We start from the raw sequence: 15,407 nt of genomic DNA, 5'->3' as shown, positions 1-15,407 counted from the left end.
TTGCTAACGTCACTGTGATCGGAATTGCAACCGCAATGTTGCCGCTGTTTCACACACTTATCACAATTTGGGCGAGGGGCGGGGTCCGGCGACCTGTCAATCACAGGGCCGCACACATGGAAGGGATGGTGGTTAACATTTCTGCTATATTTAAAAAAAAAAATTAAAATACTTAAAATGACAAACACGTCTCAGTTTGAGTTGTTTTGCATGAAATGCACCCAGATATCCACCTGACCTGCTGAGGTCATACCCTTTAAAAAAAAAAAAAAAAAAATGTAACGCCATCTAGAGGCCACCGCCAAAAATGCATCCTTTCAGGGGCGCAGAGGTCAAGTCAACATGATTTACTCAATTAAGGAGAGGCTTAGGTTTGCGTGTGTATGTGTGTGTGTTCGACCTGGTGAGCCTCAAGGTGACCGGGTCACAAGCGGGGCCGCAGCCCTGAAAGGAGGGAAATAGCAGAGAACAGCCAGCCGGCACAATGGAAGCCTGGCTTCCTTGAATTGTGAGGTCGTTCTTTCCACAGTGGTGAAAAAAATAACAAAAAAAAAAAAACAGGCGAGTGGCGGAATAAAAAAAAAAGCAGAAATGGCCCCTAAACGCCCCAAAAACATCTGAAAGGGAAAAAGATCATTAAGTATTTAAAGTGTCCAAGGCCAAATCTGATGTTTCTAGCTTAAATATAAACAGGTTATATGAATATTATCTCACCTTCATTCTTTTTAAAATACAAAAAACAAATGCCTTGAACCACATCGGAAAGTTGTGAAGGAGAACAGGTCGAGCACACAGGGCTTTATTACTGCTTTATTACATGACTGGAGGGCGACCGGACTGCTGTCTCTAAATGCCATTGACCTCTCACAGTAAAAAATCCTGTGAAGTACTTCCTGAGAAATCCATAGAGTAAAAAAAAAAAAAAACAAATAAAGTCAAAACAAAACTTTCACAGAGATCTTAAAAAAAGCTACAAGCTGGATCTGGATCTTCCTTGGCATTTCATTGCAGTCTTCCTCCTCAAAGTGACTCTCGTGTCATTTCAGTTTGAAAAAGAGTGTGTTGGGGGTCAAAGGTCATCCAGATCTTTGCTTTAAACCTACCATGATATTTCTGGTTCTTTGATCAGCTTCTAAACTGGAATTTACCACCCCCGTCACACATTCAATCTGAATTCTCAATTAATCTTGGAACTTTCAGGAAAACAAAAAAAAAAAAAATAGAAGAATCTAAACTTTGGATTTCCTCTCCTCAGAATGGAGAGACAGGTCTCTCTAGTGCCACCCGTAAGCTGGAGGGAGTAAAGGCAGCAAATGTGAAATAATCTCATCGTTGGGGGGTGTCGGAGGCCCCCCTTAGGCGGCGGCCATCTTCTTCTTGCACTCCACGGAGCAGAAGAGGGCGCCGTTGACGGCCATGAAGCGCTGGCCCACCAGGCAGCAAGAGCAGGACGAGCACTTGAAGCAGAGCGGCTCGGCGTGCCAGTGGTGCTCGCCGAACGAGACTCTCTGGGCCTCGGGCTCCACCGGCTGGTGGCAGGAGGCGCACTTCTGCGGGGGAGACGGGAGAGGCGGCATTAGGGCAGGGGGCGCGGCTCACCGAGGAAGGTCGCCACCTCCAGGTCTTCTACTTATCCAAAAAAAACCCTCTGGATTTCTATTGTGATATCTGCATTTTGTGTGACTGTTAATGTATGTTATTAACGTGGGGGAGGGGCCCCGACCTGGCCCCAACCTGGCCCCAGGGCCTGCAGTTGGGAAACCTCCCCTCCGCCTCGCATTCCTGGCCCTGCAGTTTATTTATTCTTGCTCTCTCCTCCCGAGGCCGAAGCCTGTACTCTCACCTGCGCGAGGCCCTCGGTGCCCCAAACAAACATGGTCGCCGTTTACATAAACCGAGCCACAGCAGCGGGGTGAGTTTGGGCGTCAAGTACTCCGACAGAGTAAACAGTGCTGGCATTCAGATAAAAGTACTTGAGACACAGGAGGGAGTAGAAAGCTTGAAATTGTGTTTTGCATGTTTTTTTTTTTGTTTGTATGTGTCATGCGATGGGAGGGATGGCCTCCGCAAGAAGACCGACCATGACTCGGTAGAAATGAAATAAGAGAACAGGGTAAGCGGGATGTAAAGGGAGGAAAAGGACGGGTATCGAGTCAAGTGATCATTTTCTGATCAGTGTGATTGATTCCTGGAATGCCCTCACTGATCCCCTCTGACCTAAATACATCTCTTAACATACTTCATTATATCTTAACTCACCTCATCACATCTCCTTACTTACCTGATGACATATAATGATATCTATTAAATCACTGTACGACTCCGCTTACCTCATTGAATCCCTTAACTGACCTGACTAAATTTCTTAACTTACTACTTCTTTAAACTTACCTTACCACGTCCCTTAACTCAACACATACCTTAACTTAATTAATCACATCTCTAAACTCACCCATAAACGTCTTTTAACTCATCTTGCTACATCCCTTAAGTTACAAAATCCCTTAGCTCATTCCATCTATTCACTCATCTTGTTACAAAGCACCTTACGACATTTCTTGAGTTAATACATCCCTCGACTTGTCCTTTTACATCTATGAACTCCTGTTACACACACTGTAACTCATTTGCATATCTTACCTCATCACATCTCTTCACCCAGCTACGTCTAACTAATTGCATCTGTTAAATCACCTTATATCGCTTAACTCACCTCTGCACGTCTATAAACTCACCTTACTACATCTCTTAACTTACCATATCCCTTAGCTCACCTTACTTCACCTCTTCACGTAAGACATCCCTCAACTTACCTTATTAAATCATCTTCCTGCATCCCTTAACTTAAAACATCACTTTAAGTACCTCACTATATCTGTTAACTTGACTCTTGGTATCTAAATTCATCCCAACTCTTTGCTAACCTTCCTACAGCCCTCAAATTCACTCATCCATCACTTTACTCATTACCACTCTTATCTCTTGTTACTTATCTTATCTCATTTTGTCTTCCCTAACCTCAACTTGCGTCATTTGATCTTAACTCCTCTTCTTCGGTCTCTAACCTCGCTCCACTCACATTATTTTCAACTACCTTCCCTCCGTTCATCTCATATGACCCTCTTGGTCGGTTCAAGCTGACCTCCCCTGACCCCTGTCTTATGGTGTCCCATCTGAGCAGGGGGACGGGGCATCTCACCACGGCGTATTTGCCCATGTAGCAGGGCTTGCAGACGGGCCTGTCGCCCTCCATCACGTAGGTCTCGCCGGCCAGGACGCAGTCGCATTCGAAGCAGCAGAAGTGCTTGAGGTGCCAGTTCTGCCCTTCGGCCAGCGTGTACTCGTTGCTGAAGATCAGCTGGGGGGGCAAAGAGGAAGTCGGACAACCGTCGGGATTTTGTTTTCCGACCTTTTTTGTTTTTCTGGAAAATTTCTTAAAAATCCAACTATAAAAACTAAACATCCGCAGTTAGCTCAACTCAAGGGGAGCAACAATTCATCCAAAAAACATTTTAAAAAAGACATACTTCAAAAAGGGCCTGGGAGACATCTCCTGAAAATTAAGACCTTGAAAATTTCCAGCAAATAAGTAATAAAACTTATGAGAAATTATATGAACACAATGAGGTAACAAAAGATGTAAAAGGAGTCACCTCCTTATTACCACCAGCTAGAGCGATATCACCCCACAAAAAAGAAGATGAGGATCAGAGATATTAGCGCAGAAAAGACTGAAGATTATAAAATAAACTTTGTTGAAGTAGTTTACGTTAGAAGTATCATTTAGTGAGAAATCATATAAGATTGTAAAAGCAATGAGCTTAAGATCCTAAAGATGTCAAAAATATTTGGAGGAAGATTCTACAAGAAATTACATGAGAATTTGGGAGATGAGCATTTTAAGTCTTTCTTTAAGAAAAGCAATTGTCATATCAATGAATGATGGGATATTCTATAAAAAAGAAAAACTGCAAATATAAATGAAAGTCACCAAAAATGATCACAAATAACCTAAAAAGATCAGAATATTTGACCAAAATCATGCCATAGCTTTTAAATTATCACCTAAAAACTATTAAGAACTCAAAAAAAAACAGAGAATTATCTGAAAAATTAGCAGTTATGCTGTTGTGAGCTATTGTTTAAAAATAGCGACCTAAAAACACATCGCGAACCACCTGAAAAGTACCAGCGGGCCTCACCTCGTCGCACCCTGCGCACCGCGGCTTCTCGCTGTCGCCGTAGTGACGGCCACAGTACAGCTTGCCCTTCTTCCAGAAGTAGATCATGTCCACCAGCAGCTCGGAGCAGGTGCAGCACACGAAGCAGGCCGGGTGCCACAGTTTGTCGTAGCCGGCGCGTTCCGCGTACACCGCCGGCTCGCCGTGCGCCATCGGCTTCTGGCAGTGATTGCACGACTGGTGGAGGAAGATGGGAAGAGACTTTACAAGGCAGAAGAAACCTCACCTGTCCACTTGGGGGCTTAAGAATGTGTTACCACCTTTCCTGAAATTGAAAAGTGTTGATTCACAAATTTCCCATGCAAGTCGGCGATGTTAGCTTTGTATGAGCACGCAGGTCGTTGATGCTAAGTTTGCCGCACGAAATCACAGCACTGTTCCATTCACCGAGAAAACGTATTTTCTTAAGTCAAATGGCCATCGATGGGGCGATTAACTGCAATTAACCACCTACAAAGCCTGTGATTAATTACACTGATGTCCGAATAAAAGCTGTGATCAAACTGAAACGTGTATTTGTCATTGAAGCCCATGTGCCAGCTGGTTGTTTCCTAAAATTACAAACTATGAAAAACTAGAATACCTAAATAAATCTCGAGATGAAGAAACAAGGCTGTTTTCTCCTGACGCCTCTTCCTTCCCTTCTCAATAAAAGTCCTCTACAATGAACTCATTATACTGTTTCAACCGGGTTCATTCTTGTTTATTTCGCATTATCTGTACACACATTAAGCTGAAATACACACACACACACACACACACACACACACACACACTTCAAAGTGTTGCACAGTGGAGGGGGGGCAGGGTATTGGAGATTCAAAAACTGAGGCCGCCGCTCACTGATGTGACAAAGGAACAATCGCCATTTCTTTTATAAAGTTGTTTTTCACTTCCTGATTGGAAGAATGGCTGTATCTTGGCACAAATACGTAGAGCTGTATCCTGCACATTTCAAAATGACTTCAATTCAGGATCATTTCAAGGTCAGTCACTATTGATTTTTCTAATTGAAAGCCTAGTTCTCTATTGTTGTGGAGGTTACGGCGTTATTCGTTATTTCCTGGCTTTGGTTTGTTTGCACAAATCATGATGTTTCTACACATTTTAGCTGGTATCAGGCTGACATTCCTTCACCCGAATTGGCCTTTAACCCCATTATGTGGCCTGAATCCTGCTATTTTCTGCAGATTTTTAGACGTTTCAATTATCACTTTGTGCCTCAACACAGATTAACCATAACGTTTAACAGAATTTAATTGGCTAATGAATGAATTGATGGGTCAATAATGCCCATGTGTGCGGACAGTTACACTGTAATTATAAATTGACGTTCCCCATCCAGGAGAGATGTTCTTAAACCGGAGAAGCTCGTCATGTATGACCTTTGACCTCTGCGAGAGGCTGATGGCTGACTGATTTTACATTTGTTGTGCACAATAGAATAAAGGGACACTATTTTGAGTTGTAAATGTACATACATTTGATGTGTGTGGATGGTTAGATATCTAGCAGTGAAACATTTCAGCAACGGGAAAACGAAAGTGGTGAAAGTGGGACAAAAGAGGATGCCCCCCTGCAAACCACCACCACCCATGATGGTGAGTCATGGTCACACTGAGTATGATGCCAAACACACACACACACACACACACACACACAACAACAACGCCACTGACAGTGACATAAATCATGGGACTAATCACAAGAGAGGGATTCTGCGGTGACCTCATGGCGGGCAACAGAGCCCAAGTCTGAGTCGCCTCGCTGGCTCCACCTCGTGTCCGATCAATGTGCTGCAGTTTTCTGCTGCGTACCCTGGAGGGTACAGGATTTGATGGGACTTCTTTGTGACAAATAATCAATCACTAATGATCGCCTTCATTTCAGTCAACCTATTGATTGATTACCACTATGTCTTAGGGACATCTCATTTAGACTGAGTTTAGATTGAGTAGACTGCTAATGGTGATTAAAGCTGATCATTTAATGGTTACATTTTTGATTTCTTATTGTTTTTTGATCACTGAACTGACTGATTGGTGGTCATGAGTAGACTTGACTGGAATACAACTTTTATCGCACTGTTTTTACATACATGTTTGTGGGATTTTTAGAGTCCAGTGTTTTTTTAATGAACCTAATAAATTCTATTGTCATAACTAACCCACTTAGGTGATTTCAGAACCCGTATGAAAAATGGAAAGAAATAAGAGAGGCAAGTCGATGAAGAGGGTAAAATTGAAGGAAACTGCTCACAAAGCTCTTTTGGGGTCCGGCTTGTTGAGATCCAGGGGCCCCCATGGCTCCGGCAGTAGCGGCGGTACCAACGGCTCCTCCGGCCGGGCTCACGACGGCTCCACCGACACCAGGACCCCCAGGACCGCCTGCTCCAGGACCAACACCGGCACCTGATGCCCCGACCCCTGCCCTGCTCCCGGGCCCTGCGGCCCCCCTGGCTCCGGCGCCTGGTCCCGCCGCAGCTTCACCCCCCTGGACCGGAGCCATGTCCCCGGGCAGCCGGACGTCGCCGATTCCCAGGGCCTCGTCCTTGTACTTGCGGACGTACTGTTTCATCTGCTTGACCTCGGCGGGGCTCAGCTCGTGGCACTTAGACGGGTCCTGGTCGTGCTCCGGCAGCTGGCGGGCCATCTGCTGCCGCCGGTACTCTGCGCCCTCCGAACCCACCACCGGGCGCTTCTCCGGCGGGAGTAGCTCGATGTAACGCGTCGCCTGCGAAGGAAGGGGGGGCACACGGAGCAAAAAGCCTGGGTGAAGGACGAGGACGAGGGAGGGTGGAAGGCACGGGCCAATCCCAAGGCGCCGAGAAGATAGCGGGCCAGACTAAACACAGAACGGTCCGGGTCGGGGACAGGGCGTCCGTCTCAGGAGCAGACGGCGGGAAATTCAAATGGATCAATGAAAACACCGCCAACAGATCTCTTGGTGGGATTAAGCGGAGGGTCTGTCGCCCCCTAGTGGCAATTTGCTGAATTGGTCTCGCATTCGAGGTCCGGAAAAGGATGTTTCAGATCAGTGCTTGAGTGATTGTGATGACGGTACAATTAGACTTTTTTGTATTCCAGGTCATGGGATTATAGAAGTAATTCAGGATTTGTTCTTCTCAAGCCTGGAGATGAGGATTTGAACAACTGACAGAACAAAAACATACAACAGTGGAACCTTGACTTGTATGTCTAATTCATTATGTGACAGCCCGTAAATCAAATTAAAATTCCCATTGACATGAATTGACACGCTATCAATCCGTTCCAGCTCCGTGCTTTTGTTTTGTGTTTTAAATAAGAAAAATGTACTCTAAAAATAGAAAAATAATGTTAAAAAAAAAAACGTTATAGAAGAGAATAAACTCGTTTAATTGAGCGTATTTACCTTAAAGATCTAAACAGATCTAAACAGCTTCTGATGCCTCTTCCATTGACGTTCCTGCCGTCTGCTGCACCCAAATCCCTTTAAATGCGCCGTACGTTCTCACATTGAACGGTATCTCAGCAACAACAACAACTCTCCACCGACGAGTGGACGACATGCACAGCTCGCCCCTGTTTTTCCATGATTTCCACTGAGCTACTTAGTGGGGAGTATGTCCGACTGTTTTTAACAGACAGTGACGGCCACGTCGGTGTCAAACGCTCATCCCACTCGCTCCTAAACACAGATGTCAGCTCGTACCACAAACAAAAAATAAATTAAAAAAAATGGCAAAAAAATAAATATAAAAAAAAAAATGATAGTTAAAAAAACAAAAAAATCTGAGTAACCGCTCTTATCTCGGAAAAACTGGGGCACTCGTAAGTCAAAGTTCCGTTATATCATGATGTATATCGATATTGCTGAAAATAAAAATCTGGATATTGTAGTTTCTTCCACTCACCAAGTGCTTGTTGGGAACCCGTGGAACCCACTCCAGTGTGACAGACTTCATGGGTTGGTCCTGAGGGACGGCCTGGACGCTGGTCTTCAAGGCATTGACCGACATGGGGACTTTGGTGGCTTTGACTGCCGAGACGGCAGCCGGCGTGGAGGCGGCCTGCGAGTTCAAGAGGAGAGAAGTCACGAATCAGGGAGAAATTATTGAAAATTAAGCCAAAAAACTAGAGCCTTAATTGGTTAAACCACCTGATCTGGGGCCTGAGCTTGAGCCTGACCTCCAGCACTGCTGGACGCCGTCCCTGCCGAGTTGCCGGATGAGGCTGAACCGGCCGAGGCGGCGGGACGGATGGTGGCGGAGGCGGCGCTGGGTGCCAATATGTGAGCGGTGGCCGGGGCGGGTAGCGTGATGGTGACCACGTTGCCTTGGTAACCAGGGATGCCATCGGTCTTGAGCTTGGCGATGAGTCCCGTGTACTTGGTGTCCTCGAACAGCTTCCCCACCTTCTTGTTCTCCTCGCTGTTCATCTGGACGTTGTGGTCGGCGAGACCACATTTGCAGTTCCGGCATATCTTCCTGCGTTTAAAGAGCACGAGGGTCGAGATGTGAGGGGCGGCCATTCTAGTCGACCTTTAGTCGGAGCTTAATCTTCTCAATACATTGCGATTCTTGTAAATACATTGCAAGTAATATAGGAATGCAATTAAAATGTATCTCTTTCCACTTGACAAATAATTGGGTAAAATAAGGTGAAAATCACTGAGACAAGCTGCTCCATTTACAGTATTGAATCATATTTTTTTGAATGTAAAAACTGAGAAATTAAATCAAAAGTATCTATATACAGGAAGGCCTTTCAATCAAGTGATTACATCAATTCATGGTATTTGAACTTGGGAAATTTGTAGTTCCGTCACTCATTCTGCATGTTTAATTCTTTTTTCTTTGCTACATTGTTCCAACACGGCAGCCGCAGTGAGGGCGCCACGTTGGCAGCTGATGCCGTCGACCCCGGCGGGGCCCAAACCTAGCCCCTCTGTCACCGCGGTTACGCAGTCGGGAACGGATGGCGAGACCCGGTCGACGGGAGGTCCTGTGAAGAAATGAGGCGGCGGAACAAACTAAAAGCATCCTTCCACTTTAACAGGGGAATGTGCTGCGGCTGCCAACTTGCCTGTCCGTAGCCATGGTAGCGGCCTTGAGAGAAAATGCTGCTCGATTTTACCCCGTGTGCTGTGGTCGGCTTATAAGATCCTATCCCACCGCTCTCTCTTTGCGTATTTTAGGCATTAACAAATTGTAAGAAATGACAAACCACAACATTTATCTTTAAACAGAAATGCCCTGATGTGGAAATATTAGATGGAGTTTTTTTCTTAGAATTATCAGACAAATAGTTTGAATTTATGATAAAATGTTTAATACAAATCAGCTGAGACCATATTAAAAAGTCTATACTTTACATACTTTAAAACAACAGAAAAATACATAAAAAACAACTTTAATATATACTTTAAACATTTCCAGCCATCCAGCCTATTTTTTAAGCTGAAAAACACCCTTAAAGAGCTGAAAAAAAGAGCTGAAACAAAATTATTATTTAGCTGACAAATGGTTAGAAATGTGGCTGAAAATGCTTTAAAACACTGAAAAAATATGGTAAATATGGTAAATCCAAAAAATATGGTAAAAATATGGTGAATCCACCTATAATACACTTTAACACTAGGCTCAAAAATACCTTAAAAATGTTGCCGAAAATACTTTGAAAAACATGAAAAATACTTTAAAAGGGAGCAAACATACACTTTAAAAATACTATAAAAGCTAGCTGAAATATACTTTAAAGGCTTGATAGGAAATACCTCATAATAGCTGGAAAAATACAATAAAACTGTATGAAATGTAATTTACAGTAAAATATTATTTTTATATTTTTATTTTATAATTTTAGCAGTAAAATATAAAAAAAATTGATGCAAAATTACAATATTTTTAAAGCTGAAAAATATTGTAGAAATCACATAAAAATATTTTTAAAATTACTGTTTTTTTTTTTTTTATTTGAATTAAAAATTCTTTCAGCTAATTAGAGGTCCTGTGGACGAAACTGATGGCGTGTGTCTGGTGAATAAATCTGGGCCGTCATGCATGAAGCCATTGTCCATTGGGGACGAGGGACATTCCTGTGCCCGCCGTGTTCCTTTGTGCTGCTGGACCACCGGGACCGCAACACCAGAACAAGCAGTGTGGATAATTACTGGTCCAGACTGGGAGGACCCGCGAATACCCCACACACACGCATCACACGCGGTTCCCAAAAATCACGCTGCCAGAAATGAGGATGAAAAAAAACATAGTCCCATTGGGTGGTAACGGTATCCCTGCAGGATTGTAAATGTAGTCCTACAGGATCCTATCTGTATCTCTTAAGGCTCATAACTGAATTCCAGCAGTACAGCAACTGTACTCTTACAGGATTGTAACTGTATCCCTGCAGGATTGTAACTGTACTCCTGCAGGATTGTAACTGTATCCCTGCAGGATTGTAACTGTATCCCTGCAGGATTGTAACTGTATCCCTGCGGGTCTCCGGTGGCACGAGGCGAGGGTACAAACCTCCAGAAGTGCAGTTCGAACCCCTCACACTTGTCTTTGCACTTCAGACAAGCTGCTCCGGCTCCGAACTCGTGTCCGAGAGTCATCTAGGAAGAAAAGAGGAGGTACAGATGAAGTTTTTCTTTTCTTTTTTTTTTTTTATAAGACTTTTCGCTGAATTTCTCTTGTTTTTTTTTCCTCTCGTGTTTTGCGACTTTGTGAGATTTATATGTCCTCTCTTGCACTCAGAGGTACTGGAGCCTATCCCAGCTGTTTTTGGGGGAGGAGGGGGTTCACCCTGGAGCGGGCCACATACAGACATTCACATCTGGGCAATTTGAGGTCTCCAATGAACCTCCATCATCAAGGGAAAACACGCAGACTCCCAACAGGAAGGCCCTCCTGTCCAACCAGGGACCTATTTATGAGGTTTCATTTTCCAGGACCAGAAATGATATCAAAGTTCCACAATATACAAATATTTTTCAATCCGAACACTGGGATTGATTGAGCATCGTAGGTTTGGATCCAGATGTCAAATGAGCCCAGGGAGGTGAAACCGACCCCGTATCCATTGTAAAATTCTTGCTCCCACAACGTCTTCCTCCCTCGCCATCAAAGCAGGAATCCACCTTCATCCATTATGGCGTGCTCCTGACCAAATATGGTCAGAAGTTTCCCCGAGGCTGAGAGTCCTGGACCACGGTTGCGTCTTTTTCAGCCTCCGTGGCAATATTCTATCATTCCGTCATGGCGATAGAGACACAGGAATATTGACCTCTGAGGAGAATTGCTGCAGATTTTAAGTTACTCAATTTTGAAAATCTAATTCAAGTTATTTCTCAGACACTTTAGGAGACTTCTTTCGAAAGAAGAAGTTTTTTTCCTCACTCTTGAATTAGGTAATCGCTCGGCTGAAAATGGACACCCGTATGTAAAGACTGAAATGATGCAGCAGTATACAGGTGCTTAACAACTCTTGACAACCTGCTTCCTTTCAATAGCAACTGTAGGAAACACCTGAATCCCCAGCGCCAACTAGTGATTCTGCATCGTAGCAGCAGACCTGAGACACACACACACACACACACACACAGACAAACAAACACACACACATACATACATACAGAAATAAAGACACACACAAAGGTGTACATACAGACACACATACAAACTCACAGGCACACATATATACATGTGTATATACATATAAACATATACATATACAGTCACACAATCACACACACACATACAAAAAGACATGGACACACTCTCACACACACACACACACACACACACACACACACACACACACACACACACACACACACACACTGCCCTGCCCGGACACACACATTGATACACTGACATACAGGCACACACATATACATACAGACAGACACACAAACAGACGCTCACACAACACGGACGGTGACACATGCACATGCATTCATATGTACACACACACACACACACACACACACACACACACACACACACACACACACACACACACACACACACTTGTGTGTGGGCACCGTGGCGCAGGATGTAGAGCAATCAACTTTGTAACTGAACATTCCTGATTGGATTCCCGGCTCCTCTTGGTGTGCTGAAGTGTTTTCGAGCAAGACACTGAACCCCTAACTGCTCCCCTGGCGCTGTTGGATGGCAGCCTACTGCTCATGGTTCATACATGATGGGTTAATTGCAGAAAACAAAGTTCCCCACAAGGGATTAATAAATTATAAATTATTATCACAAACACATGCACACATAAACAGAAACAGACACACACACACACACACACACACACAAGTATACATGTCCACCATCTGTTTCGCAAGCTACACGTAAGTATCAGAATGATTGTGCAGTGACTCAGCCTGATTCATGATGAGACACATGCACGTAGTCACACACGCACATGCACATGCACACACACACACACACACACACACACACAAACACACACACACACACACACGTAGAGTCATGTTGTCACTCGTTGCAAGAGGCTTTCCTTTCCATCTGTCGAATCCAAGTGTGATCATGACATCCTACTTTGTCTATAACAATGAAATAAAAAAAACAACCTACAGGAAATGCCACTAAAAACATCTCCACCCGCCCAAATTAACAACACCGGAGCATTCTGTAGTTAGCAAATGCTTCCTGTTGAGATGTTGTGCCATCTAACAACAGCTTCTCTGACCATGACCTTTGACCTCTGGCTGACAGCTTGATGTGGGAGGGAGGGAGAGGGGATTAAAAAAAAGAGAATTCAGACTGTCTGGGTCATAAACCTCCAATCCAGCAGAAATCATAACACACACACACCCTGCCCGGATGCTTCAAAATAAAAAGTTGTTTTCTTTCATTTACATATAAAAGGTACATGGGGGATTTCAAAATAAAAGCATCGAACGGATCAGGCCACGTGTTGAGTCCATCATCTTTAGTTCTGGAAACACACACACACACACACGCACAGACACACACACTTATGCAATGATTAAAATGATCAAAACTCAACATTACCTTCCTTTGGAAAAACACAACTTCTAACCAATTCATTACAAATATCACTGGCATCTGGCATCATTCATTTAAAATGTGAATGTCATCCTTCTTATGTGAGAAGTTTGAAAATTGATTCTTACTAATAATGTGATGTATTTTAACATTATTTATGGTTCACACTGTGTGAATTCCTAATAGCCTGAAGCATAATATATTGAAACAGCAAAATAATGTTAGGAATGTTCACGTTGCTTCTGTCACACCTTTTTCTAAGCCATACATTACAAAATGTTTTGGTAAATTGAATTAAAAAAAAATCAACAAATTTTATATCTTAAGTGCAATTTTATGACGTGCCCTGTAACAAGGTAACTTTGAACTGTCGCTTAGCTAAAGTTAGCTAACAACAACCGTGCTTCCGCGGCATTGTTTAATCATTTTAAAATATGTTCGACGCTTTCAAAAGTCAACATTGAACTTCGTACGCGTTCAATTCGTGAGATTAAACCGCAGAAATGTGTTTTCTTTCCTTATTCTGCCCCCTCCTCTAACCTTCGCCACCTGCCGCTAACCCCCAGCCCGACACACCTTTTCAGGGCGTCACCCGCTCCGTCCCGGGGAGCCGCTTACCTTCTTCATCTCTCTCTCCACTTCCATGTCGGCGGCGGTCCAGCGGGTCAGTCGAGTCGCTAGGAAGGGAGGGCGAGGAGCGACCAGGAGAGAAAACCTCTGATGGAGCCGGTCGGAGATAAACGGACGCCCGGAAGAAAAAGGACCGGCCAGGAGAGTGAAGTCAAGACGGCACCGGGATACCGACCCTTGGTTTCCCCTTTACTCTGCGCTCCGCCGCAGTCCCTCTGTTGTCAAGTGCGATTAGATGTAGCGCGGCGTTTCCGGTCGGTTTCCCTCCTCCAAAATAAAACAATTCCTTAAGCCATTTATTGAACGAAAAAGTATAAAATAAAGCAATTAGCATGACATTGCCTGTGCTTAGTATGTAATGCTGCTGCTGCTACCAAATAATTTCCCAATATCATCTCATATAATTACGACAACTTGTAATTGAAAGCATCCTCATCATTACATATGTGGATACGGCAAATATTTATGTCCTTGAAAATTGTTAAAAGAATAAAAAATCACTCTCTGGTTATGAGAGCCTCCATATAAACTCAATTTTTTTTTTTCTCGTGAAATGAGCGAGGCTTCCGAGTGAGTGGAACTGCTACGTTTTATTTAGAAAGGAATGACATCACACTTCCGGCCAGACCTCTCGCCCACATCTTGTGTTGACACGTCTTCGTCTCAGCTTGTCCCGTTCACTTTCTCATTTATATACATGGGCGGTGCTTCCATTATGATGGACGTCCCAGTAGACCAATGGATTTGAGAATTGTTAAAACGAAAATTAGAACGACCAATCAGCGTACGAAGGGGGCGGGCTCTCGTCTGAACAAAGGATCTGAGTGTTTCTGACAGATCCAACCTGCATCCCACTCATTTTATTGTCTCATAAAGTTGTTTTCTTTTAACTCTCTCCACTAGTTTATCGATGTTGACTGATTTTAAGTGTTTTGTTCAGCTTACGGAGGCAAAAGGAGGAGTTGAAACTTTCTACTATTCATAAGCTCAAATTTTGTTTTACTTTCACCACTAGTTGTCTGTTCAATGCTGAACATAAACGAAACAAACAAATAGAAGGATATCATATGACAAAATATAGCAATAATTTCCCTGATGAAATACAAATTAAAATACTCAATCCCCTCAAAAGGAGCAAGTACATTAAGTTTTAGGGTTTTGCAATCGAAGACGTGGCGCAGCTTGCATTTCCTTACTTCCTGTTTTGTGATGGACCTTTCTTCGTCACTTTCGTTTTTATTTATTTATATCATAATATGCAATATATTATATATTATATTCATTCTAAATATAGCAGAAGATGGATGGATAGTCTTAATTCAACAGCCTTCAATGTTTCTTGACAAACAAATGAGACGAAGGGGCGCACAGGGATGTGAAGCTCATCAATAACCCTGGAAATGTTTGCATGTTCAAAGACACGTACATGTAAGTGGACAGGAAGTGTGCGGTTATCAACTTCCCCTCTGTGTCTCATCCTGTCAACTGTCACTATTTCATCAAATAAAATA

General features: G+C 43.5%; 1 protein-coding gene across 1 annotated transcript; it reads right to left on the bottom strand.

The window, feature by feature from the left end:
- Positions 1 to 783: 783 nt before the first annotated feature.
- Positions 784 to 14,119, bottom strand: tes (testis derived transcript (3 LIM domains)). Its single transcript, XM_086149269.1, has 8 exons — positions 13,885 to 14,119; positions 10,753 to 10,838; positions 8,382 to 8,709; positions 8,137 to 8,292; positions 6,501 to 6,974; positions 4,203 to 4,418; positions 3,200 to 3,358; positions 784 to 1,550 (listed from the first exon to the last, which is right to left on the bottom strand). The coding sequence occupies exons 1-8, from the start codon at positions 13,909 to 13,911 to the stop codon at positions 1,356 to 1,358; spliced, it is 1,641 nt and encodes a 546-aa protein (XP_086005395.1). The 5' UTR covers positions 13,912 to 14,119; the 3' UTR covers positions 784 to 1,355.
- Between the last annotated feature and the right edge of the window lie 1,288 nt (positions 14,120 to 15,407).

This window comes from Fistularia commersonii, chromosome 7, assembly GCF_037954325.1.
Source record: "Fistularia commersonii isolate RoL2024-O1a breed Wild chromosome 7, RoL_Fcom_v1.0, whole genome shotgun sequence".
Classification (NCBI taxonomy): domain Eukaryota; kingdom Metazoa; phylum Chordata; class Actinopteri; order Syngnathiformes; family Fistulariidae; genus Fistularia; species Fistularia commersonii.
This window is presented reverse-complemented; position numbering and strand designations above follow the sequence as displayed.

What these genes read in the sequence shown, in the direction of transcription:
- tes (XM_086149269.1), bottom strand. Translation starts at nt 13,911, where the DNA reads ATGGAAGTGGAGAGAGAGATGAAGAAG. An exon ending in TTCGAACTGCACTTCTGGAG is followed by an intron (nt 8,710 to 10,752) that starts GTTTGTACCCTC and finishes CTTTAAACGCAG; the next exon opens with GAAGATATGCCGGAACTGCA. An exon ending in ACATGGGCAAATACGCCGTG is followed by an intron (nt 1,551 to 3,199) that starts GTGAGATGCCCC and finishes TCTCCCCCGCAG; the next exon opens with AAGTGCGCCTCCTGCCACCA.